Source organism: Eptatretus burgeri, chromosome 4, assembly GCF_056783735.1.
Source record: "Eptatretus burgeri isolate ZD-2024b chromosome 4, Ebu_testis_v1, whole genome shotgun sequence".
Classification (NCBI taxonomy): Eukaryota; Metazoa; Chordata; class Myxini; order Myxiniformes; family Myxinidae; genus Eptatretus; species Eptatretus burgeri.
The window spans coordinates 79,064,704-79,089,264 of record NC_140964.1 but is presented as its reverse complement, the minus strand read 5'-3'; the positions used below and the strand labels follow the sequence as shown (position 1 = coordinate 79,089,264).

General features: G+C 47.6%; 1 protein-coding gene across 1 annotated transcript; it reads right to left on the bottom strand.

The window, feature by feature from the left end:
* Positions 1-1,854: 1,854 nt before the first annotated feature.
* LOC147028467 (protein NipSnap homolog 1-like) lies at positions 1,855-22,771 on the bottom strand. Its single transcript, XM_085878886.1, has 10 exons — positions 22,607-22,771; positions 10,304-10,431; positions 10,009-10,054; positions 9,544-9,638; positions 9,385-9,455; positions 6,065-6,205; positions 5,928-5,959; positions 3,259-3,353; positions 2,979-3,062; positions 1,855-2,185 (listed from the first exon to the last, which is right to left on the bottom strand). The coding sequence occupies exons 1-10, from the start codon at positions 22,657-22,659 to the stop codon at positions 2,121-2,123; spliced, it is 810 nt and encodes a 269-aa protein (XP_085735012.1). The 5' UTR covers positions 22,660-22,771; the 3' UTR covers positions 1,855-2,120.
* Between the last annotated feature and the right edge of the window lie 1,790 nt (positions 22,772-24,561).

Sequence of the window (24,561 nt, the reverse complement as noted above, 5' to 3'; positions counted from 1 at the left end):
TGCACTTCGAGTTGAAGCACCAGTCTGAGCTGCATAAATGTTGATGCAGCAGAATGATGGATATACTTGGACACTATGGTCTGTCATGCCGTTTCTGTGCTGGTCGATCTTTTAGACATTCATCTTGAAACAATGTGGTCAATCGTGCCCTTTATGGGGCAGGGATACCATCTGTCCTGGAACCCCTCGCTGTAGCCCTTGGTGAAAACATAAAAAAGTAATCGACGCTGGGTAAAATGGCAGTAAAATCCATTAAAAAAAAATTTGTACCCCTTTAAACCTATTTAAATTCTTCTTCTTCTTCTTCTTTCGGCTGCTCCCGTTAGGGGTCGCCACAGTGGATCATCCGTATGATCCACATAGTGATTTGGCACATGTTTTATGCCGGATGCCCTTCCTGATGCAACCCTGGTCGCCTCTTACAACACAGGGATATGGTACACCTATTTTAACCGGGGTATACACCGGCCCAGTATACTGGTACTCATTTCGCCAACCTCAGAAGGATGACAGGCTGAGTCAACCCCCTGGTGTATTAATTCAGTGGCACAGCAGGGCTTGAACTCAGGACCTTTTGGATCCCAAGCCGCTGCCCTAACCACTGCGCCAACACCAGGCTCCTTTAAACCTATTTAAATTGAATTATATATTTGAACACTGTATTACACAAATCGCCTTCATAAAACTTCCAAGAGCCTCCGGTTTTGTAGAAGTGTGTTCAGTTACCAAGGTTCCTGAAGAGCACTCGCCAAGTGGCCTGTGCACTCAAGCAAGCGCTCCATTCAAAACCTTTGATAAGGAATGGCTGGCTTGGCAAGTGCTACCTCGCTGTTTGGTAACTAAACACACCTCAACACTTGGATACAATTAATTTATTTATGCAACTTTTACAATCTTCATTTTAACTTTTCTGTTGGACCCCGACATTCGTGGACCCCACGTATTCACCGTTCAATATATGGTACCTTGACGATGTGTTTTTTTCTGACCTGCTTTTGCATTCGTGGCCCAGTGCTTCTCATATTCATGGTTTTCGTTGGGTGCATTCATGTTTTTTTTTTTTTTCATGGGATTTTTTATTTTCCTTAATGAATGACGAATTACTGGCAACCTATCTCCCTTTTTCCCCATGGAACCAATGCCTTGATAATTGTAGCATTTTTCAGGAACATATCCCCCACAAATGTCAGGGTCCAACAGTATTTGAACACTGTAGGACACAAATTGTCTGTCGTAATACTTTCAAGAACTAAATTTAAATAAAGGTTCAATGGGGTGGTGTTCGGGACTGCTTTTCAACTACTTCAATCGCACCAAACTTGCAGATTTTTTTTGTTCACGACTGTTCAAACCACTCTTAAGATTTAAGTTAAACTGTAGGGTATCGTATTTTATGAACTCTCTCGTTCTTGATGTTATAGGATTGCAGTAGCCAATTAAAACATTATGGTAAATGACAAACTGACAAATTATCAATAAATTTAGTAGTTTACCTTTTTTTTGTTGAGCAGGGCCAGGGGGTGGGTGGGGGTTGTCATATATTCAATTATCTGTTGCAATTTAGTACCATCAAGCAATGAAACGGCCAATCATTAAGTGTGGACTGAACAAGGGGCAGGAAAAATGTTTTCTGTTTGACGGTCATGAAATGAGCCATCAGGGTTTCAAGCACCAAATGGATAGTGACATGGCAACACTGCTGCAATAAGTTCAGTTTTCAGGAACTGACAATTCAAATCTACAATAGTGCTGCTGCCTTCAGCTGGAGTTGAACCCACAGCCTCAAGGATTCAATCCAATATTTTTAACCACTAGGCCACCACTTCCTTCATATTATCTGTTTGAACCTGGAAAGAACTGCACAATATTTAATTATACACAAAGGCAAATAACATTTTCCTTTATGCTCTCATTATCAAATCACTTCTGATTTTCAGCAAAACATGTTCAATGTACTTTCTGCACTTTTTGGTTTGTACTTCAAAGGGAACAGTATGCAACGAATGAAAGCAGCAGTGATTATACAACAGTAGTTAAAATGAACACTGATCATGACGAAAGTGTTCCTCTCTTCTCCCTCCCCCATACACCCACGACTTGGTGAAATATTAAGACCTCGTTCACTGGAGAGGGGAGATTGGACGTGGAATCATGATTCGTGACTGCATTTCTTGCACGAGAGGCACTGCACACAAACACGTACACTTCCTCAGTGTTGGTCCACTTGTGATTTTGGGACAAGCAATATGGCTGATCCAATACAAAAACACAACGTGGTGTTGATGGAAATGGACTGCAGAGTATAATTCGTATTAGAAATTATTAATTTACTCTGGATATAAAGATACCGACTGTATTTAGCATTTTTACCCCACGTGTGAAGCAATTGGTCCTTTGTCTGTCTACAGATGTCAGTCTATGATTGAGGAACAACTTGATTTCAATTGAATCTTACATTTTGAACACTGTAGAACACAAACCTGCAGCTTAGCAGTACTTTGGCTCTGAATTTGGAAAATTTGCAGAATCTCGTCCCGAGCGCATGCATACAGAGTAATGTTTTTTTTTGTTTTTTTTTTACTCTGCCTGTCTGGCAGCGAAACAAAATTGAAAATCATTCCAAACAGGAAACTTACTATTTTAGGGATGGCATAAGGACACAAACAACAGGCATGAATAACGAATTCAACTTGTTAAATGAGATGATGTCAAAGACTGCACAAATGATGGTAAACTTCTGAAAAAAAAAAGCATTTCTACAGCCTTTCAAACTTTTATTTTATTACTCCACCACCGACGGTACAGGGAGGTTGTTTTAACCCATGTTTGTGAATAGAATATTTCAATTATAGAAGGATTTGGATGGAACTTGGTAGACAGGTTGGGTGTGTGCCAAGGAGGAATTGATTCGATTTTGGTGAAGAGCGAGCTCTTCTGGGGGAGGGTTGGATTAAGTGATCCCTTGGCTTATCTCTTACCTGTGTAATACACGTTCTGGTCCCAGCCACGTTTCTCCCACGCGGCATTCCGTGTGTCCGCTCGGAACTGCAGGTCTGTGTATGCTGCCAGGATTCACGGTGGGAGAATTCAATTGGCGATGCCATTTTAACACTTTTTCAAATTGCTGGCACCTCAGATAACCAATACCAATTGTATGAGTTAACAGGAAAGATTTAGGAAAGTTGAAAGGTAATATACCATTTGATTAGTGAAATCAGCAATCGTAATATCACCGTTAATATGGTGAGCATTACTTACCCCATAAGTGATGGACCATGTACAAGTCCCCGATCTGGGAGAAAAACCCACCGACTGCTTCATCGTTCTCTTGCCGAAAGCGAATGGCCCTCGCCCTGGTGGAATAGGTACAGCTCGTTTTGGGGTCTATTCAGACTTTTCCTCAGTAATGTGCTATGAATAATCAAATATAAAACTCAGTGGATTCATGAATTAACTTCGACAAAAAGCATGGTAGACATGGTAGACTTTATCCCATCAGGAAAATATAAAACGTAAAAGGTTATCCCATTAAATAAAAAATGTGCACGGGATGTTTGAACATCCAGAAAATGGAAACAAAAGAAGTCACGTGATCAGGCCGACTGATGCACACCACTGCAAACCTCCCATTGCAATGAGAAACAAGGTGTGATTAGCTCTTCTTCCTCTTGATCGTAAAGTTTGTTTTGTGTTCAAATCACATTGAGATGAAGTGAAGCCAAAAATCAAGCTGACTGCTGTGCCAACTGTAGCTGCTAATACTCTCTAGAAATGGATTGTAATCCACAAAACCCAAGGTCTTTTTGATTACAAGGCCTTATTAAATGGTTAATTTCAAATCGATATGGTGATTACTGACTGAAAAAATACTGTTTAGGTCTGTTCCTCTTCGGGGTGCTTTATGACCCCCTGAAAGTGGGTACTTCTCATCCTTCAAATGCCATTTGTAGTTTATAGTGTAGTAGATAGTAGCAAAATCGTCCAAATTATGATACAAGCATCAATTTTGGCATTTCTGTTCTGCAGGGCTTTCTGATCAAATCTGCCTGATTGGCCATTTGAAAATCCAAATTTTGAAAAATTTGAAGAAAAAAAAAAAAAAAAAAAACTTCAAAAAAATTTGAAGTCACAGTTGGCTGAAATTCTTGAAGCGCAAGTGAACATCCCAGACAGAGAACCAAGGGGAGATACAGTCATCATTGATGGCTCAGCACTTATCAATGCCCTACCTCCACGCACTTCAAAGATATTTGATGACTATGCTAAAAACCTCATCCCAAAGGTGGAATCCTATGGTGCCAGGTACGAGAGGGTGGACGTAGTGTTTGATGTGTACAAGAAGTCAAGTCTGAAGTCCGAGGCAAGGCCGAAAAGGGGGCAAGGAATCAGAAGAAGAGTGACAGGAACCAGTAAGACCCCAAGTAACTGGAGAAGCTTTCTTCGAGATGACAGCAACAAGACTGAGCTGTTTCACTTACTTGCGGAAAAGATGTGTGAAGCACAGACGACAAGCACAGTCAGTCACAAAAGGAGAAGATGCCATTATCAATACAAGGAAGTCACTGGATGCTGTGTCTCCATGTTGTCATGAAGAAGCTGACACTCGAAGATTTGTACACGCCAGGGATGCAACAACGGATGGTAGCAAGTCCATTATCATGAAGGCTAATGACACGGACGTACAAGTCATAGCAATATCTGTACTGCCATCCTTACAGGAACTAGGTTTTGAGAACATGTGGATTGCCTTTGGCCAAGGAGCCAAGGCATGATGGATTCCAGTCCATGAGGTAGTTTCTGCAATAGAGCCTGAGAAAGCGAGAGGGATCCCATACTTCCATGCGTTCACTGGATGTGACGTCGTGTCTGCCTTCCGCGGTAAAGGGAAGAAAACTGCATGGCAGACTTGGAACGTCTTTGATAACGTTTCTGAAACATTTACCAATCTCAGCCAGCATCCAACATTGAGTCCTGATCTTAATTTTTTTTGAATTTTTTTTTTTTTTGAATTTTTCAAAATTTGGATTTTCAAATGGCCAATCAGGCAGATTTGATTAGAATCCCCTGGAGAACAAATGTGCCAAATTTGATGCCTGTATCATCATTTGCACGATTCCTCTCAAAAATTGCTGTTATCTGCCCCACTATTACTGGTGGGGTTTCACCACTATTGATCAAACAATGGAAGTTGTCTGCTAAACTGGGCCCACAAGGCCAATGCATCCAGTGATATATAAACACATCTAAGAAGATACTGGACCAGACACAGGAAGTGAGCAATGCAGGGACAAGTGAACAATGCTCGTGCATCAATGCGCTCGTGTTTTTTGGTTTTTTTGTCGATGAGCATTATTGATCGTGCACCTTAGAATGTATTTGTGTAACTGTGTAGTCTTGTGTTTTGAAAAACTTAAGATCATGTATCTTGGTCACATTCACCACTGAAAGCTTGCAAGTATTGGAACAGAAACCCCTCTTTTTTCGACTTGTGTGTTGCACAAGCAGTCAGCTATTTTTATTGTGGGTACTTTTTGCAAACGAATTTTCCCGCAGAGGTAGAGAATGTGCATAATTTTCTGAAAGAGGTAGAAGCGATGACATGATCTACTTGCTGTGTTTGCACCATACGGTTTACTTTAACAAATGCAATCACTCATAAAAATATGCAGGACAGCAATATTGGCAACAAAAATCCAGGAGAGCGATTTACAGCTCCAGCAGATTTTAGAAACACGAGTCTCTGCAATGCAAGTAACAACCTACAAGTTAGATGCCATGATCCGGGATGTGATGCTTTGCTTTGGAAGTTGCTCGCTCAAAGCAGAGTGCAACACGTTCGCACTCGAATAAACGAACTGGACAATGGATTCCATTTCTCGAATTGTCCCAGGAATGTTCCCAAATTGTGTGCAAAAACAATTACTCACCAGTTATTACCCCATTCGATCATCGTGCCAGGCTGCAAAACAAAATGAAACTGCATGAGCAATTTAGGTTTGAGTGCTCGGTGGCACAACGCACAAATTGTCTATAGAGTTCCGCCAACATGACCCGCAGGACCCACCCTGAGCTGGTAGCTGCGCAGCTCGTAAATATTGGGACCAGTTCTGGGCTTTGGTTCATTCCAAAAGCTGAACTCCATGAGCAGCTGATTCTTACGCGACTGCAGCAGGTGGCTCCGTTCTTTGCGGAATGTGGCATACTCCTAGACAAGTTACATGCAAATGGATAATGAGGTAGAAAATGTTCAAACAAAGATGTGTAGATTCATGAACAGTTTTATGGAAAGTTAACCTTTTCTACCCCCGTTAATCCACCCCACACCCACCTCCTTCAAATTCCCTACTTTCCTTCCTGAACGTCCCTGTAATGTCCATCTTGTATACCCCGTGTTCCCCGCCCCATCCCTCTCCCTTCCACAGATCTCCTAATGTCTCTGTTCCCCACTGTTTTGTCCTTCCCACTCCTGCCCCTCTTGTCTCATGCCCCCCTTGCTGTGCATCGTGTGTTTGCTATCATACGAGCCTCGACAAGGTATACAAAAGAAACCAAAATAACTTTGCACATGTTCAGTTACCAAAATCAAGGCAGCAAAGTTAAATGTTTTCTTCCTTGTTAAACTTCATTTCTATGAATTTGTTATTAAACAAAAAAAGATGGGAGAGGGGGATGGAGGGGAGACTTGCTCTATGGCATGGCCTCTGCATAAAGTGTGAAAATTGGAATAAATAACAGTCGTGATATGGGACCGTGTCCATTAAACAGAAAAAACTAAAAATCAGTGCGAGTTTCTATGTACAAAGGAATAAAAATGGGACAAGTGAGAACAGGGTTTGCCTCTTCCAAGACAAATTGATGGGATATTGTGCAAAATTTTGTACAAGGATGGACGTGTCTTTCTTTTTCTCAAATGGTTCAGTCTCGCTATTGGTTTCGGTCTTGGCCATTTTGGATATGGTGCTGCTCCTCTGTCTGGATGGAGGCCGTGAATCTCAAAGAGGTAATCCTTACTATAATTCATGGACCAGTATTTGTGTGTGTATTTGTTTGTCATGCAACTCCTTTAAGTCTTGGTGGGAGGGAGGGGGAGGGAGGGAAGGATGCAAATTCTCCATGTAAATGTGTATCATGTAGCGCCACCTCCAGGTGGGGGAGGGTATTACAAGTCTCCACCATTTACAGTACAGTATTCCTGTCCCCACGTTTTCCTGTACAGTGAGTGTTTTTGCTTCATGTACGTAACCCGGGTTTGTTTGTTTTTGCATACACAGCTGTCAGTTACCTATCCATCCATTGGGACCAGACTCTCTGCAGAGCGTTAGTGCTGCTTAAGCAGTCTCCTTCGCTATTGGGTACAATCCTGGACGGGTCACCACTCTGACACAGGATACCAGAATGCTGGCACTCATTTTGCTGACCTCGGAAGAATGACAGGCACAGTCAATCCCACCTGGTATTAATTCAACAGCCGAGCGGGATTTGAACTCAGGATCCTAGAATCCCAAGCCCACCACCCAAACCATTAAACCAACACCAGGCATAGTTGCCTATCCACCACCCAAATAAAGGTATGCATCAGAAGAAAGTGTTGCATGCTTGGAACAAGATCGCCTGCAGGGTGGTTACTGTGCCAGTGGTTCATAATTGCCGTGAAGATTCTTTTGTTTCACCGCTCAGAAAACTCATTCAATTCTCACACGATCATACAAATTGGGTGTGTTGCCAAAGTGGTTGCTGAAGTTGGGGTTGGAGTTTAGGTGTTCTAGTTGTGTGGGATTTTAACATTTAGTGGAGGCTTGATCTTGAGGAAAACTTTGAAGAGGAACTCGTTCACGTGTGTGCACTGGAAGAAGACATCAATCAGATGAACAAACAGGGAATTCCCCAACTATGGCCCCTGCCCTTTCCAGGCCATGTTGTCTCCCTTTGCATTGCAAAGCTGTTGTTTTTTTTTTGGTTTGATGTTATACAAGTGAATAGACGACATTTTGTCTGATGTGAAGCATTAAAACAACAAATGCAACAGATGGACACCTTTTTGGTGAGTTGTGTGTGCCCACACCTGCCTCACTCCCAATAGTCTCATGTAAGTAATCCATCCAGACCATACTCTATACAGAGCGTCGGTGCTGCCGAAGCAGTCTCCTGAGCTATTGGGCACAATCCTGGACGGGTCGGCACTCCGACACAGGCTACTCGAATGGCTCAATCATCCCAGCAAGCTGGTACTCATTTTGCCGACCTCGGAAGGATGACAGGCTGAGTCAACCCCACCTGGTATTAATCCAACGGCCAAGCATGATTTGAACTCCGGACCTGAGGATCCCAAGCCCACCACCTTAACCATCAAGTCAACACCAGGCTATATGTAAGTAATGTCGTATATTTATAACTCAGTTTTCTTCTGTCACGGTGTTAAATCCCTGATTATGTTTTTCATGTTAATACAACGTAATATAGAGCATATAAGTTTGAAATGCATCATTTTGGCTCACAATTGCCATAAAGGGTCTTGGAGTTGTTTGAGGGCTCGACTTGTAGCCCTTGGAATAGCACTGGTTTCTCATCACTGCTGAGGGGCTGATTGTTATATTGGTACCTGCAAGCAACACTCGACAATCGTCACCAAAGTGAAAAGCCAAATTGATCTCAAAGCACCAATGAGTAGTTTGAACGAAATTGCACAATTTGAGGTCATATTTACAACATAGCAGCCTGGTGTTGGCGCAGTGGTTAGGGCAGCGGCTTGGGATCCAAGAGGTCCTGAGTTCAAGCCCCGTTGAGCCACTGAATTAATACACCAGGGGGTTGACTCAGCCTGTCATCCTTCCGAGGTCGGCGAAATGAGTACCAGTAGACTGGGCCGGTGTATACCCCGGTTAAAATAGGTGTACCATATCCCTGTTTCGTAAGAGGCGACGACCAGGGTTGCGTCAGGAAGGGCATCCGGCGTAAAACATGTGCCAAATCACTATGCGGATCATACGGACGATCCGCTGTGGCGATCCCTAACGGGAGCAGCCGAAAGAAGAAGAAGAAGAAGATATTTACAACATAGCATCCTCATGACCAGACTTGGTGGTGCAATGGCTGGAGTATCCGCTCTGAGTCTGGGAGGTCAGCGGTTCAAACCCTGGCCGAGTCATACCAAAGACTTTAAAAATAGTACATGTTGCTCCCTTGCTTGATGTGCATTTTCCATCAGCATTTTAATAGGATAGAGTTGCTCAGCATTTCAAAGGATAGAGCACAGACAAACAATGCTGGGAAGGCAATGGCAAACCACTCGGTAAAACAATTTCCAGGAAACTGTGTTGGCAGCACCAATGCTCTGTAAAGATGATGTATGAAAAAAAAAACCCACCCTCATGACCACAAACGTACCTTGCTTTGCTTCAATTTCTCCATGACTTCGGTGAGTGCAGGATAACCTCCAATGTACCTCCACAAATGCACTGGACAGAGGAAATAACAGATGAATATCACTCCTGCAAGAGGAGTGATGAAGTGGTCTAGTGTAGCAGCGCACCATATAAACCATACCAGCTTGGTCTTGTTCCCCATACCACGTGTTCCAGCTGCCCACAAGCTCGCATGGGTAATCGGGACTGCGATGGAGCTTGTTTTGGATGTTCGCTCTGATGCAAGATGAGATGCAGACAATATCATTTATCACGCATTTAAAAGGCTGACAAAAAAAAAAATCATCAGCCGAGTATTACTCAATCATTTGGCGCACCCCTTAAACTCAGTACTTCCATCAGCAGCAGGCCCCACATCAGAAATCCCAGATGGGAGGAGAACAAATGGGAGGAGAACAAATGGGAGGACAGGTGGTTGATAAGGGAAGGAGGCGGGGATGTAAGGGATGCAGAAGGAAGGAGGGGGTGTCACACATTCTGCAATGTCCAGTTGGCCCTTCATGATGTGCATTTGTAGACAAGATGGTGATTTTGACCATCTTGTCTACGATGCAATACAAAAAAACGGCCGTTTTGTTGAACTCACGAGAGGTCATTATATGCATCCATGCAGTCGGGCTTCACATTGTGAACTGCAAAACAAAAAGGTAATTCCGTTTAAAGCAGACACCAGGCTTCAAAATCGGAGCTTCAGTTGTGCGTGCAATGCAATTCTCAATCTCATCCAAAGCTCCCTTTGTCATCCCACGTCTATGGACGTCATTCGAATCATCCTCCAGTGGCTAAAGGTTGCCATTTGGAGTATGTTATACACATTTAATTTCATACATTCTACTCAAAATGTCTTTCATGGTGGCTTGGTGCCGGGTGCAGTTGCTCACACTGAAGCTTGTACAAGCTGCTCGTTTCTTTTTTGGACAGCAGGTTTGTGTGGGTATCTGTCCGTGCCTCAACTTTCTGCTCAAAGAATGTTCGAAGTTGCAAGGTCCCCGAAGCACGAGGAAGGCACCTAAAAGAAAAGCCAGGCAGATAAAGCTGTTGACAAAGTTCACTAAAGGTGAAATTGATCCTGTCCACGATGTCCTTTTGACAGCCTTTTGTCACTCCCGAGCAAAGGTTTTCCGGCTCCAAACCAAACTATCGGAGCAATACACTTGTGGCCTCGTCTTCTTCGTTTAATGCTGCCAATTGTGGTTTGTCTGTGACCTCAAAATGCAAATTGTTCATTGACCAGTTATCAAGGAGAGAAATATGATGCAGCGTTAACTTGTGAAAAGTGTTGATGCGGTGACGTGTGTGAACCTGGAAGAGATTGGCAATGAAACTGGAACACAGCAGTAACATCATTGAAGACAATTAACGACTTTTACATTTTATTCGTTCCTGAACATCAGAGCATTTCACACATCATTTTGATGTAACTAGAATAGACTATGAATCACAACTGCAGAAACTTAGTTTATTCCTCTTGAAACAACCAGCGATGCAATACGAAGTTTGCAATGTTTGTGTGGTTCCTCGCCTCGCCTCAATTCGGCCACTCCGCGGGGTGCCTCAGTTCGGTTCGGCCACTCCGCGGGGTGCCTCAGTTCGGTTCGGCCACTCCGCGGGGTGCCTCAGTTCGGTTCGGCCACTCCGCGGGGTGCCTCAGTTCGGTTCGGCCACTCCGCGGGGTGCCTCGCCTCGGCCACTCCGCGGGGTGCCTCTCCTCGGCCACTCCGCGGGGTGCCTCGCCTCGGCCACTCCGCGGGGTGCCTCGCCTCGGCCACTCCGCGGGGTGCCTCGCCTCGGCCACTCCGCGGGGTGCCTCGCCTCGGCCACTCCGCGGGGTGCCTCGCCTCGGTTCGGCCACTCCGCGGGGTGCCTCGCCTCGGTTCGGCCACTCCGCGGGGTGCCTCGCCTCGGCCACTCCGCGGGGTGCCTCGCCTCGGTTCGGCCACTCCGCGGGGTGCCTCGCCTCGGTTCGGCCACTCCGCGGGGTTCCTCGCCTCGGTTCGGCCACTCCGCGGGGTTCCTCGCCTCGGTTCGGCCACTCCGCGGGGTTCCTCGCCTCGGTTCGGCCACTCCGCGGGGTGCCTCGCCTCGGTTCGGCCACTCCGCGGGGTCCCTCGCCTCGGTTCGGCCACTCCGCGGGGTCCCTCGCCTCGGTTCGGCCACTCCGCGGGGTGCCTCGCCTCGGTTCGGCCACTCCGCGGGGTCCCTCGCCTCGGTTCGGCCACTCCGTGGGGTGCCTCGCCTCGGTTCGGCCACTCCGCGGGGTTCCTCGCCTCGGTTCGGCCACTCCGCCGGGTGCCTCGCCTCGGTTCGGCCACTCCGCCGGGTGCCTCGCCTCGGTTCGGCCACTCCGCGGGGTGCCTCGCCTCGGTTCGGCCACTCCGCGGGGTCCCTCGCCTCGGTTCGGCCACTCCGCGGGGTCCCTCGCCTCGGTTCGGCCACTCCGCGGGGTCCCTCGCCTCGGTTCGGCCACTCCGCGGGGTGCCTCGCCTCGGTTCGGCCACTCCGCGGGGTGCCTCTCCTCGGTTCGGCCACTCCGCGGGGTGCCTCTCCTCGGTTCGGCCACTCCGCGGGGTGCCTCGCCTCGGTGCGGCCACTCCGCGGGGTGCCTCGCCTCGGTGCGGCCACTCCGCGGGGTGCCTCGCCTCGGTGCGGCCACTCCGCGGGGTGCCTCGCCTCGGTGCGGCCACTCCGCGGGGTCCCTCGCCTCGGTTCGGCCACTCCGCGGGGTGCCTCGCCTCGGTTCGGCCACTCCGCGGGGTGCCTCGCCTCGGTTCGGCCACTCCGCGGGGTGCCTCGCCTCGGCCACTCCGCGGGGTGCCTCGCCTCGGCCACTCCGCGGGGTGCCTCGCCTCGGCCACTCCGCGGGGTGCCTCGCCTCGGCCACTCCGCGGGGTGCCTCGCCTCGGCCACTCCGCGGGGTGCCTCGCCTCGGCCACTCCGCGGGGTGCCTCGCCTCGGCCACTCCGCGGGGTGCCTCGGTTCGGCCACTCCGCGGGGTGCCTCGGTTCGGCCACTCCGCGGGGTGCCTCGCCTCGGTTCGGCCACTCCGCGGGGTGCCTCGCCTCGGTTCGGCCACTCCGCGGGGTGCCTCGCCTCGGTTCGGCCACTCCGCGGGGTGCCTCGCCTCGGTTCGGCCACTCCGCGGGGTGCCTCGGTTCGGCCACTCCGCGGGGTGCCTCGGTTCGGCCACTCCGCGGGGTGCCTCGGTTCGGCCACTCCGCGGGGTGCCTCGGTTCGGCCACTCCGCGGGGTGCCTCGGTTCGGCCACTCCGCGGGGTGCCTCGGTTCGGCCACTCCGCGGGGTCCCTCGCCTCGGTTCGGCCACTCCGCGGGGTCCCTCGCCTCGGTTCGGCCACTCCGCGGGGTCCCTCGCCTCGGTTCGGCCACTCCGCGGGGTCCCTCGCCTCGGTTCGGCCACTCCGCGGGGTCCCTCGCCTCGGTTCGGCCACTCCGCGGGGTGCCTCGCCTCGGTTCGGCCACTCCGCGGGGTCCCTCGCCTCGGTTCGGCCACTCCGCGGGGTGCCTCGCCTCGGTTCGGCCACTCCGCGGGGTGCCTCGCCTCGGTTCGGCCACTCCGCGGGGTCCCTCGCCTCGGTTCGGCCACTCCGCGGGGTGCCTCGCCTCGGTTCGGCCACTCCGCGGGGTTCCTCGCCTCGGTTCGGCCACTCCGCGGGGTTCCTCGCCTCGGTTCGGCCACTCCGCGGGGTGCCTCGCCTCGGTTCGGCCACTCCGCGGGGTGCCTCGCCTCGGTTCGGCCACTCCGCGGGGTGCCTCGCCTCGGTTCGGCCACTCCGCGGGGTCCCTCGCCTCGGTTCGGCCACTCCGCGGGGTCCCTCGCCTCGGTTCGGCCACTCCGCGGGGTCCCTCGCCTCGGTTCGGCCACTCCGCGGGGTCCCTCGCCTCGGTTCGGCCACTCCGCGGGGTCCCTCGCCTCGGTTCGGCCACTCCGCGGGGTCCCTCGCCTCGGTTCGGCCACTCCGCGGGGTCCCTCGCCTCGGTTCGGCCACTCCGCGGGGTCCCTCGCCTCGGTTCGGCCACTCCGCGGGGTGCCTCGCCTCGGTTCGGCCACTCCGCGGGGTCCCTCGCCTCGGTTCGGCCACTCCGCGGGGTCCCTCGCCTCGGTTCGGCCACTCCGCGGGGTGCCTCGCCTCGGTTCGGCCACTCCGCGGGGTGCCTCGCCTCGGTTCGGCCACTCCGCGGGGTGCCTCGCCTCGGTTCGGCCACTCCGCGAGGTGCCTCGCCTCGGTTCGGCCACTCCGCGAGATGCCTCGCCTGTTTTTCCATTGTTTTCCCAGCAGTCAGTGCAGGAATTTGTAATTTGTTCAAAGTACTGGCGATAACTCGCCTACCCTTCAGGAAGGACACCAGAGGACTTTTAACATCACCAAAGTCTGAGTGCTGGCAGACAGGTAATACACACCGCCATCTTTGTTGGGCTTTCTTTCTTTTACGATTAGCACGTCCTAAATTATCTTTAAAAGGGGTGTTTAAATTTACCCAAACACCCAATTTTCGTTCATGCACTCCTTTGGTGGTCCACTGGTATGCATGCAAAGTTTTGGCCCACTAGGTTTCATGGTTTTGGTGTTATGGAGGAGACACACACATGCACATTATTAACCATTAGCAGTGTACCCATCCTAAGAGTGATCTTGTTCCAAGCAATGCAACATGTTCTACTGACGCATACCTTCACTTGGGCGGTGTATAGGCAAAACCAAAAAAAAACCCAGTAACGTGCATGAAGTAAAAACATCCCGACTGCTTACAATTCAAGACACTTCACTGCACTGGAAAATGTGGGGATAAGAATACTGTACTGTAAATGGTGGAGAATTGTAATACCCTCCCCCACCCGGAGGAGGCACTCCACGATACACATTTACATGGAGAATTTGTCTCCCTACCCCCCAAAGGCCATGGGCAAAGATTAAAAAAAAAACACCCCTACACATTAATTGGGGCTCTGCCAATCCTCTGTAGCAAGTTTGGATGTATTGGACCAGAATTGTAGGAGGAGTAGCGCGACAAACAAACAAACACCGGTCCATGAATTATAGTAAGGATACCTTGTCTCAGGTGAATTTGGGTTGTCGTGGTCCTCACATGGTAATTGGGATAAGCCTGTTTAGGGTTTATCGGCAGCAGCAATTAAACGTCGCACGTATACGGAGGTCAATAAGGACATGCAGAACAAGGCAAAGCAGACAAAGATCAGCTTCTTCTTCACAAAGTCTGATGACCCTGACGACCTTAAACCAGGGACGTCGACGTCATTTCAATAACCTCCAACGCCCTTCATCTTCATCATCATCATCATCATCATCAAAAGTAAGTACAATTTTAAGAATTAAAGTGCTTTTCATTTTTACTAATTTAAGCAAAAAAAGTTGATAAACTTCAGGGTTGGTTCCCCAACCCTACTTTTCCCATGACGTCTTCACTTTGCGCATTGTGGTTTTGCCCAACGCAGGGTTTTTCAAGAACATAACCCCACAAGCGGGGAGGGTCTGCTGTAGTTGCCGATAGTGTTTCTCATCAGAAGTTCACCAAACTTCGTGAAAATTGTGAGCTATTGGCCAGTGTACAATATTCTCTCGAGAAATTTGTATGCGAGCTGTACGGGCACAAAGTGGCAGACATCGACGATGTGCGAGCCAAGATATTCTGCATTCAGGCTTACAAAGAGCAAAGTCTTTCACCAATGAAAGATGCTGCTGCTGCTTCATTCAAAGTGTTCCAATTACCAGGCAACCATCCATCGTCCTCTTCAGCAACAGATCAATGCACCGAGTCCAAATGGGCAAGGCTGCACTATGACGAACAATGAAATGGAGGTACACTGGACGTCGTCTTTTGATCCTGCCCCAGATGATCTGTCAAAGTACATCCATTGTGGCTGCAAGCAATAGCCAGTGTGAAAACCACCGTTGTTCCCATCATGCAACTCATTTATTGCATGCGGTCAGTCAGGTCAGCACTTCCATTCTGACCTTTGTTGCTGTTGTGACTTTCACGATACTATTATCACAGTTGAAGAATTATCTATTGAGAATGTTCTGGAGGATAGTGACTGAGGATGAATACAGTCGTTAAAGCTTCATTAAAACGACATGACAAATCAATTAATCAATCGGTCCATTTCTACAAGACCTATTGATTGATTGATTAACTGTATTTAGCACTTCTGCTGTACAACTTTGTTCAGTGGCAAGGCATTGTGTGTACAGTTATCACACCATAATATGTAAAGTCGAAAATGCAGTTAATGTTTACCTATGCAGTCAAACACAAAAATGCTTTGCACATCGCTTCACAATATTATTTTTTTTATTATCTTTGACAATTATCATGTCGCGTTGAAATATATTATACGAGTATAGCTGCCGTTACCTAATTTTGGAGACTCGTTAGCATTGGATTCATTGTCCATATATGCTTGCCACCATAACAAAATAATTGGTGTACTTTTAACAATCAGTGTCTCAATTGGTCGACAAAACGTTTTCTATTTTTTGTTTTTAAACGAAGGTTAGACTACTGGGATGTACGGACGTACCAATTTTCAGCCTTCTCGGCCATCCACATAGTTTATGACGATGCCTTGAAAAATCCAAAATTGGCACTTTTCCCACTATTTAAATATACTGCATTCAGAAGTCTGTGTGTTAAAACTGGTGCCGATTCAAACGTGGGAACACGATTCTGGATTCAGCAACTCCAACGCCCTCAATCATCAAAATCCCTTTGCCAAAAGTACATTTTAAGTAGTGCCCTCTCGGGTACAACAGAAGTCAATTTCTTGCCACGATTTCCTGCCACACCTTAAGACCGAGCACAGTTACCCCGAGGCATCAAGTTACTCGTCCGTTTCGCTAAAGAAAGACCTTCCTCCTCCCTCATTACACGGGACTGACTCGAGACAAGATTTGAATATTCTTCATTTTACCTCATTCTTTGTTTAAGATTCTTTTTCCTTTACCTCCGCCACCGAAGGTGGATGGAGGTTTTGCGTTCACTCCTGTTTGTTCGTCCATTTTTTTTCTTTGTCTGTCCGTGAGCACAAACGATATCTCAAAAAGTTTTGGACAGATTCAGATGAAATATGGTGGACAGGTTCGATGTGTGACAAGGACAAATCGATTCGACTTTGGTGAACAGCCGGATACTAGAATTTTTTTCAAAGCGATTATTCACCATTGAGAGAGGGCCAAACAAAGATATGTATAGCGCAATATTTCAAAAAAGTTATGGATGGATTCAGACTAAACTTGGTGGATGAATTGGGTAGGTGACAATAACAAGGCGATTTGGTTTTGGTTGAGGTACGGATACAGGTCCGGCCTATCAATGGAATACAAAACGTAAACTGTTCAGACTGGTGGAAGTAGGCGCTCTACTGAGTGCCGTTCTAGTTTTCCATGTAAAGCACCTTGAGAAATCTCCTCGTGAAAAGCGTTAAATATTATAATATACAAGTCTGAAGACGACAATGGTTCACGAGCGGTATTTGATGATGTAGATGGTTTCAGACGTCAAGGATGAGACAATGTGATAATTTTTGACCAAGTTATAAAAATGATCAACATGATGTGGTACGAGTGACAGGTTATTAGCTGCAAAATGTCGAAAACCCGGTTTCGTTCAACAACTTCAAAAATTTCACCTTTGCATAACCTTTAAAGGTCACAAAACAATGTTGTAGACATAAAAATAAGGAAACAGGATATGTGCTGTAGCTTATTGGAGTTAGTTCGTCGAAGAAGGTCGAAAACCCGGTTCGATTCCCACAACTTTGAAAATTTGACCTTTGTGAACTTTAAAGGTCAAGGTTCAAGGATTATGACCTTTGGTGCAAAACTTCCTCTGGAGCATTCCAGGAACAATATTAAGTCATATTTTCTATATGGCATTTCGCACTCCTCAGATTATCCATACTTTGATGAAATTAGCGTGAAAACAAACTTGAAGGGGGCGCCACGAGCAAGGTGTTCGAGATTGAGCGAAATGGTTTCAAGACTTTAGGTGGGGAATGACCTCAAGATTATGCATAAAAAATTGTCATCCTAGCTCTCAAAGTTTGGGAGGTCGTATGATTTTTTGTCAAAATTCGCAATTTTCTAAGTTTTTGACCTTTTGACCTTGGGCCGAAAATGAAAAATTGAGCTCCGTGGGGCTATGCAGGTGCCATTGGGCTAACCAAATACCGAAACCCCTGCCAGATTCGACAAACCCCCTAGGAGAAGATGGATTTTTATGTGAAAATTCGCAATTTTCTAAGTTCGTGACCTTGACCTTGGGACGAAAATGAAAAATCAAGCTCTGTGGGGCTATGCAGGTGCCATTGGGCTAACCAAATACCGAAACCGCTGCCCGATTTGACAACCCCCCTCGGAGAAGATGCAAATTGAAATCGGCTATCCCCTAAAAACACTTTTTGGGCGTGGCTCCGCCCGTAATGGGCGCACCACGCCCATTCTCAGGAAAACACAACTAGATCATGATGTAAATCTCCCACCAAAATTTTATCAGGATCGGATCAAAACTCATGGAGCTATGCTCGGAACAGACAGACAGACAGACAGACAGACACACACACCCAGAACGAATATAGTGGCCACTTACCGACTCGTGAACCAATAACCATGCCACTGTATTGACAAAAGCCTAACTTTTGGCACAAAGCTTGCCTAATATTGGCTTAAAGGTTGAGGTGGCTAGCTTAAGACCTCAGGATCTTGGGGTTGAGCCATCAGGCATTGAATTAACACCAGGTGGGGTTCAATCAGCCTGTCATCCTGAGGTTGGCAAAATAAGTACCAGTGTACTGGTAACAGGAGGAACTGCATCAGCGGCACAGCTGTGCCCACAGAAAATGATGCAACCAGCAGCAGCCAAACAAGCTCCACATGATAGCCAGCTCGCACAAAGCCAACTCTGAGGTACATAATAACCAACCAATGCGTTTGATTTACAAAACAAATCTGTTCATTCTTTGTATTGACACATGGTGTCGGCCAACATTGACTTATAGTAAAACAAAGGAAAACAAGAAAGAGAGCAATCAGAGATTGCAGACCCTCACCAGGACTTCTTTTGAGTGGTGCATTTTTGTAGGTTTTAGGGTAAATCCAATGTGGCTGCCAACCATGTGACCTATGATACTGTTGCGGTTCTACAAAACCGCATGCCTCCAAGGCAATGGCACCCAACATAGTGATCCCCAGGCAGTTATTTCGTTAGTCTTCGTGCAGTTAGACCTTCCCCTCATGTCTCGTGGGTTTACGGGATGAAGTGGGTCTAATAGCTAGGTCTATAACTAGATCACTATCTTCTATTCTGATTTCTATTCCAACCCTTTCCTTTTAGCCATGGTACAAGTCAAGCAAGCAAACACACGCCATGTAAAATGTGATGAGTAACAAGCACACTGCGATGCCTCCCGTGGCTCGACACCAACAAACTGTACAGCACACGCATGGCTTGCCATTATTTCATTCAAATCTGCACGCCAATTTCCAACAGCATCTAACCTTGCTCACCCCTCGCTCATCAAAAACTCACCACTTCGACCACAAACACCTCCCGCACAAAGGAAAAATATTCTCACACCTCCTCGTACCTCTGTATCAATACAATTCGCCACTAAACAGAGGCTTGCTACGTAACTCAGGCTGTACTCGAACCGTGTGATGCGGGGACGAGCAACAGATGTTGATAGCACCAACCGCATCCTTCCGGGAATGTCCCGGGTGAGCACGCGGGATTGATACGACCCTCGTCCAGCCGCCAGAACATGGCAAGACAGGCGGTGAGGAGGGGTCGCGGGACGAGCGATCCGGGAGTTTAGTACGGAGCTACCGGCTCTGTCACGCCGGATGTGCGAATGAGACCGCTTCCGGCCGCAGGAGCCTGGCAGGGCGTGGCAAGGACCGCTGTGACCCAATAGAGAAGCAGGATTCGGTTCACAGCGCATCGCTTCAGGTCGTCACCCCACCCTTCACCCGGGGCCTATAAAAGGTGGATCGTGGAGCCGCTCGCTCTCTTCTTCGCCACCTTCTTCTCTGCTCGTCTCAGTTCTGCATTGGCTGCTCCTCGTTGCCTCTGCCCTGTGCTGGCTCTCCACTCGCGGTTGGTGTGTGACTGAGATGTGGTTATTCTGGAGGACCAGTGTGGAGCGCATGTTGCCACGAGCCCCGGCAAAGTGACTAAGCCGTTGATAACGCGCCAACTCTTGAGGTGGGAACACTCAAGCGGAGCATCCCACGGAGGTACACGCTACACTAGCAGACCTATGCATGACTATGTTCGGGATTTTTTTTCCTCACGCATCTTCTATCCTCTCTCTCTTTCCACCCCTCCATCTCGTCCCCTTTGGGCACACAAAAGAGCATCCTTACCGACTCACAATCACATTTTCCTCTAGCACGATACTGCACCCCCCATATTGCACTCCACCACACCTCCCACTCCCACACCTGACACCAGTATTTCTCCCTCCTACCTCCCCCAAAGCGTACTGGGTTGCGTTGGTCAGCCGACCGTGCCAGGTATTGCGAGGCCGTTTATCCTCATCTGCTCTCTTTCTTTCTGGCTATCTAATCTTCCTCGGGTTTGTGTGTGTGTATTTGATGGTGCCTGTCATAGCATAAGTTAAGATTGTAGAAGTGATAACGGGATAAGTCTGCTTTTGTAAATTTCTTGCCCTTTTGTCGCACCCCACAAATTCCTTGCTATCCCTGCTATACATCATAATAAACCCCATTCATTGTGCCACATACCTTTCCTTGCTTGATTGTAAATAAATGCTTGTGTATAAATGTTCCCAGCTCATTTTCGTCTTTTCCTTCATTGGTCCAGCATGGTTCGTATCTTAGCCTAGCCGGGACGTTATCCCTCAACGGTCTGTTTTTCTAGCCGGTACGTCCTTAGGCAGTTACGCTCGGCTGCATCTGATCCGGTAAGGTGATCCGGTTTGAACAAAGCGTACCGAGGATGTGTCCCCTGGTAATTGGATCAAGTGACCATTAGGTAAACGGTATTTATTAGATGGAGGACCCCAAATCACGTGGTCGAGTTATTAGCGTTCAAGGTCGATTAGCGACCTGCCGCATCAAAGTTATTCGTGTGCGACGGCCTGCGATTCCGGAAAGTCTAGTGGGAATCCGAGGTAGCTTCCCCCCCCCCCCAACAATATAATGTGTGAACCTTTTGTTCCTCATGGACAGGCATTCATATGTATAAAGTTTCGCCTCGATTTGTTCAGCCACTTCAGAGATTTTTGAAAGTTTAAAAAAAAAACAAAAAAACAATATGGCTGCCGAATCACGTGACCAATGAAGTCATGAATTTTTTTTTCTATGGACCATTTTATCGCGAGATCACCCTCAAAAATGTTCATACTGATCAGATGTGGTGTTGTACATATGCAATCATGATGTCATAATGAGGGCACCTGGTATGGTCATTAAAAAAAAAAAAAAATTTCTGTGCCAGTATGAGGAGTGCTTGCCGTGTTCCAAGTTTCATTTTTTTCCCCTTGGTACGGTTTCAGAGATACAGGGGTCCAAAGTTTTCCATTTTCCCCATACGGCTGCCACACCACATGACCTATGACGTCATAATTATCATTCAAACATTCTACATAGAGTAGTCACACCGATGGTGAAAATAGTCTCAATCCGACAAGTGGTTGCGGAGAAAAACATAAAAGTTCTGTGCGGACAAACAGACAGACAAGCCAGTAGGCGGCGATGGGCCGCAGAGCATGGAAACTATAAGATAAAGAGCAAAATGGATGTCATATAGCAGATAGGGAATCACCTTAAGATGATGCATATCAAATCTCATCCAGTTCCATCTACTGATAACTACTCGGTATCCATTTCAATGAAAAGTACCGAAAATGTGGTTTGAAATCGGAAATCCCCAAAGTTCGAGGGGTTGCTGTGGGTGAACAAAGATCTAAATCGAAAATCCGGCTCGATCGTTTGTGCACAATGTATTCCAGACGATTAGTGTGAATTTCGATTTTTGCACCTTTTACCCCTGACCGAAGCGAATTTACCCCGAATTGACCTTTTACCCCTGACCGAAGCGAAATCGGTCAATATGTCCAGAGGCAAAGTTGTAGTACTCATTGAGTACCATGAACCTGCAAAGTTTCATTCGTATCGATGCACTCACCTGGTTGCTCGGGGGCCTTCTATTTTCGCCAATTTTCGCGCATACCCTAATTGTAGGGGGCGCTGCGGGTAAACTATTCCATATATCACAAAAAAAACGGAATATATTTGATACAGCATCACCTGTAGATCATTCGTGCCAAATTTCATAACCCTACGTGGGATAATGGCTTTCGGAATCGATTTCACGTGAACGGTACCGATTTGAAGGTTTTTCGGTTGTTACTAGGGAACCAAAGCGTCCCAAGCAACCATCACAATTTCCAAAGGACTAGGTCATAAGATGTACCTTCCACCCAAGTTTGGTCAAAATCCGCCCACGTTTACTACCAATTATGCTGATGACAAACGAACAAACATCCAAACAAAGACAGACAGACAGACAGACAGAATTACTGACAATAAGGGTCACCTATTTCGGCAACCCAACAGACCCAAATGCAATACCCTCTCCTTAGTCGAGGGTAACAAGACAAAAAAAAAAAATTTCAAAATTGTGACGTCACAATCGATCTGCTGTATGTCGTCAACAAGTCTTTTATACGTGCACGATTACTCGTGTTAATTAATAAACTCGATTTGGACAGTTTGGATGAAAAAAGTTTCAGACACAGTTAGTTACAAAGTTCAACCTGGAGGGGAGGGAGTCGGTTGGGAATGGTAAACATATCATAGTTCGGGTGGAAATCAAATGATAATCGCATTATCTGGATAGAATATGGACTCCATTCCATGGATCCAGGTCCGAGGCTTGCTCAGTCACAGTCACAGTCACACCTTTTGAGTTATGGATCCTAATCTCGTCGCTTCGGACAATGACATGAGGGTTTTTGAGAGTTAGATATTATCAAACCCAAATCCTGTTCTTGTACATCTGCCATCGTGTTCATGGAAAAGTGTACAAGCGCTGAACCGATCTCTTACTCACTCCCAGTCCCTCTCGCCCACGACCACCAGGTAACCCGGTCACCAACAACACCTTGTACCGTGTTATTTACTCACCTGCTGTGTGCGCACCCATGTCGAAAGACCGCAGCCAGCAGCTGACCCGCCATGCGCGTCCCAGAACCACACCACCTTCGCGACCTCTGACCTCACATCAAAACGCAAACATGGACTTGTGTAAAGCACGCGTTCTCTGACGTCACGTCTTCTTCCTTTTTTTTTTTTACTCCTCTTTTGTCCCGTCGTCTTTTCTTCTCGATGAGATATTAATCGCTTTAAAACATACGTATCACATCGTCGGTGATTTAAATTCAAAACCGAAGAGCATATTGGATAAATATTTCGATTCGACCGGAAGTATGGCGGCGGCCATGTTGGGACTCCCAAACGAAGCCTTGTTCAAACGCAGCCTAGTCGCCTAAAATGGCGACTAGTACAGCAGCAACTAAGCGTGGAGAAATGAGCGGAATGATGGAAATAATTTCACGTGTACGTGTTACGTTTATCGGATATTAAAATTCATTATTTAATATTGCCGGACGAAGGTTTGACCGTGTCAAGTGGAACCAAAATGGACATTGACTTGTCGGTGTTTGGTGCCCTCTGCTGCCTCCTTTGTCCCGCTCCCGGCCTGTGTGATGAATTTGTGGGTAAGCAAGGCAGTTCAGGAAATGGGTTTGGATTCCCCACCAGGAAATCCCTTGAATGAACCAGCAATTTGCCCCTTCGGACGATCTCAACGCCCCTCAGCTCTGATAAGGGTACATCTCTCTGGGGGTCATAGGGACAACCCGGTTGTGACTTGTAACCAGGCGGTCAAATACAGGGCTGTATGTATCCACAGGGTTTGGTATGGATCTTGACAAGACCACACAAACGGTTCAAAAGAACCAAAAACGGTTCAAACAGATCACTCGAGAGAACAGGTGATTGCAATATACGCATCCCAGGTATCCAGGTGATGAAGTCCGTCAGGCTTTCTGATTACAATCTTTTGCCTTTCGATATTCTCGACTGAGCTCTTCGCCATGGTTTTTACCCTCGAACAGATTAACTTCAACCTGCTCAACGCAGTCATCTTTTTTCGATTCGTTCTCCACGAGGAACGTGTTGGATTCCCGAGTCTGGTTGGTACGAGCTGGTTCTTGAGGTCCAACATCTGATTAATATCGGTATAATTGGCAGTGCTCGGTCTTGCACTCGGATCGGATTCAGGCAGCCAAACATGCACTCAGATCACATTCAGGCAGCCAAGCAAGCACTCGGATCGGATTCAGGCAGCCAAACATACACTCAGATCACATTCAAGTAGCCAAACATGCACTCAGATCGCATTCAGGCAGCCAAACATGCACTCGGATCACATTCAGGCAGCGAGACATGCACTCAGATCGGATTCAGGCAGCTAGACATGCACTCAGATCACATTCAAGTAGCCAAACATGCACTCGGATCACATTCAGGCAGCGAGACATGCACTCAGATCGGATTCAAGCAGCTAGACATGCACTCAGATCGCATTCAGGCAGCTAGACATGCACTCAGATCGGATTCAGGCAGCTGGACATGCACTCAGATCGGATTCTGGCAGCTAGACATGCACTCAGATTGGATTCAGGCAGCTAGACATGCACTCAGATCGCATTCAGGCAGCTAGACATGCACTCAGATCGGATTCAGGCAGCTAGACATGCACTCAGATCGGATTCAGGCAGCTCGACATGCACTCATATCGGATTCAGGCAGCTAGACATGCACTCAGATCGCATTTAGGCAGCTGGACATGCACTCAGATCGGATTCAGGCAGCTGGACATGCACTCAGATCGGATTCTGGCAGCTAGACATGCACTCAGATTGGATTCAGGCAGCCAAACATGCACTCAGATCGGATTCAGGCAGCCAAACATGCACTCAGATCGGATTCAGGCAGCCAAACATGCACTCAGCGTGTCGGTTGGGAATGCACTCAGATCGGATTCAGGCAGCCAAACATGCACCCAGATCACATTC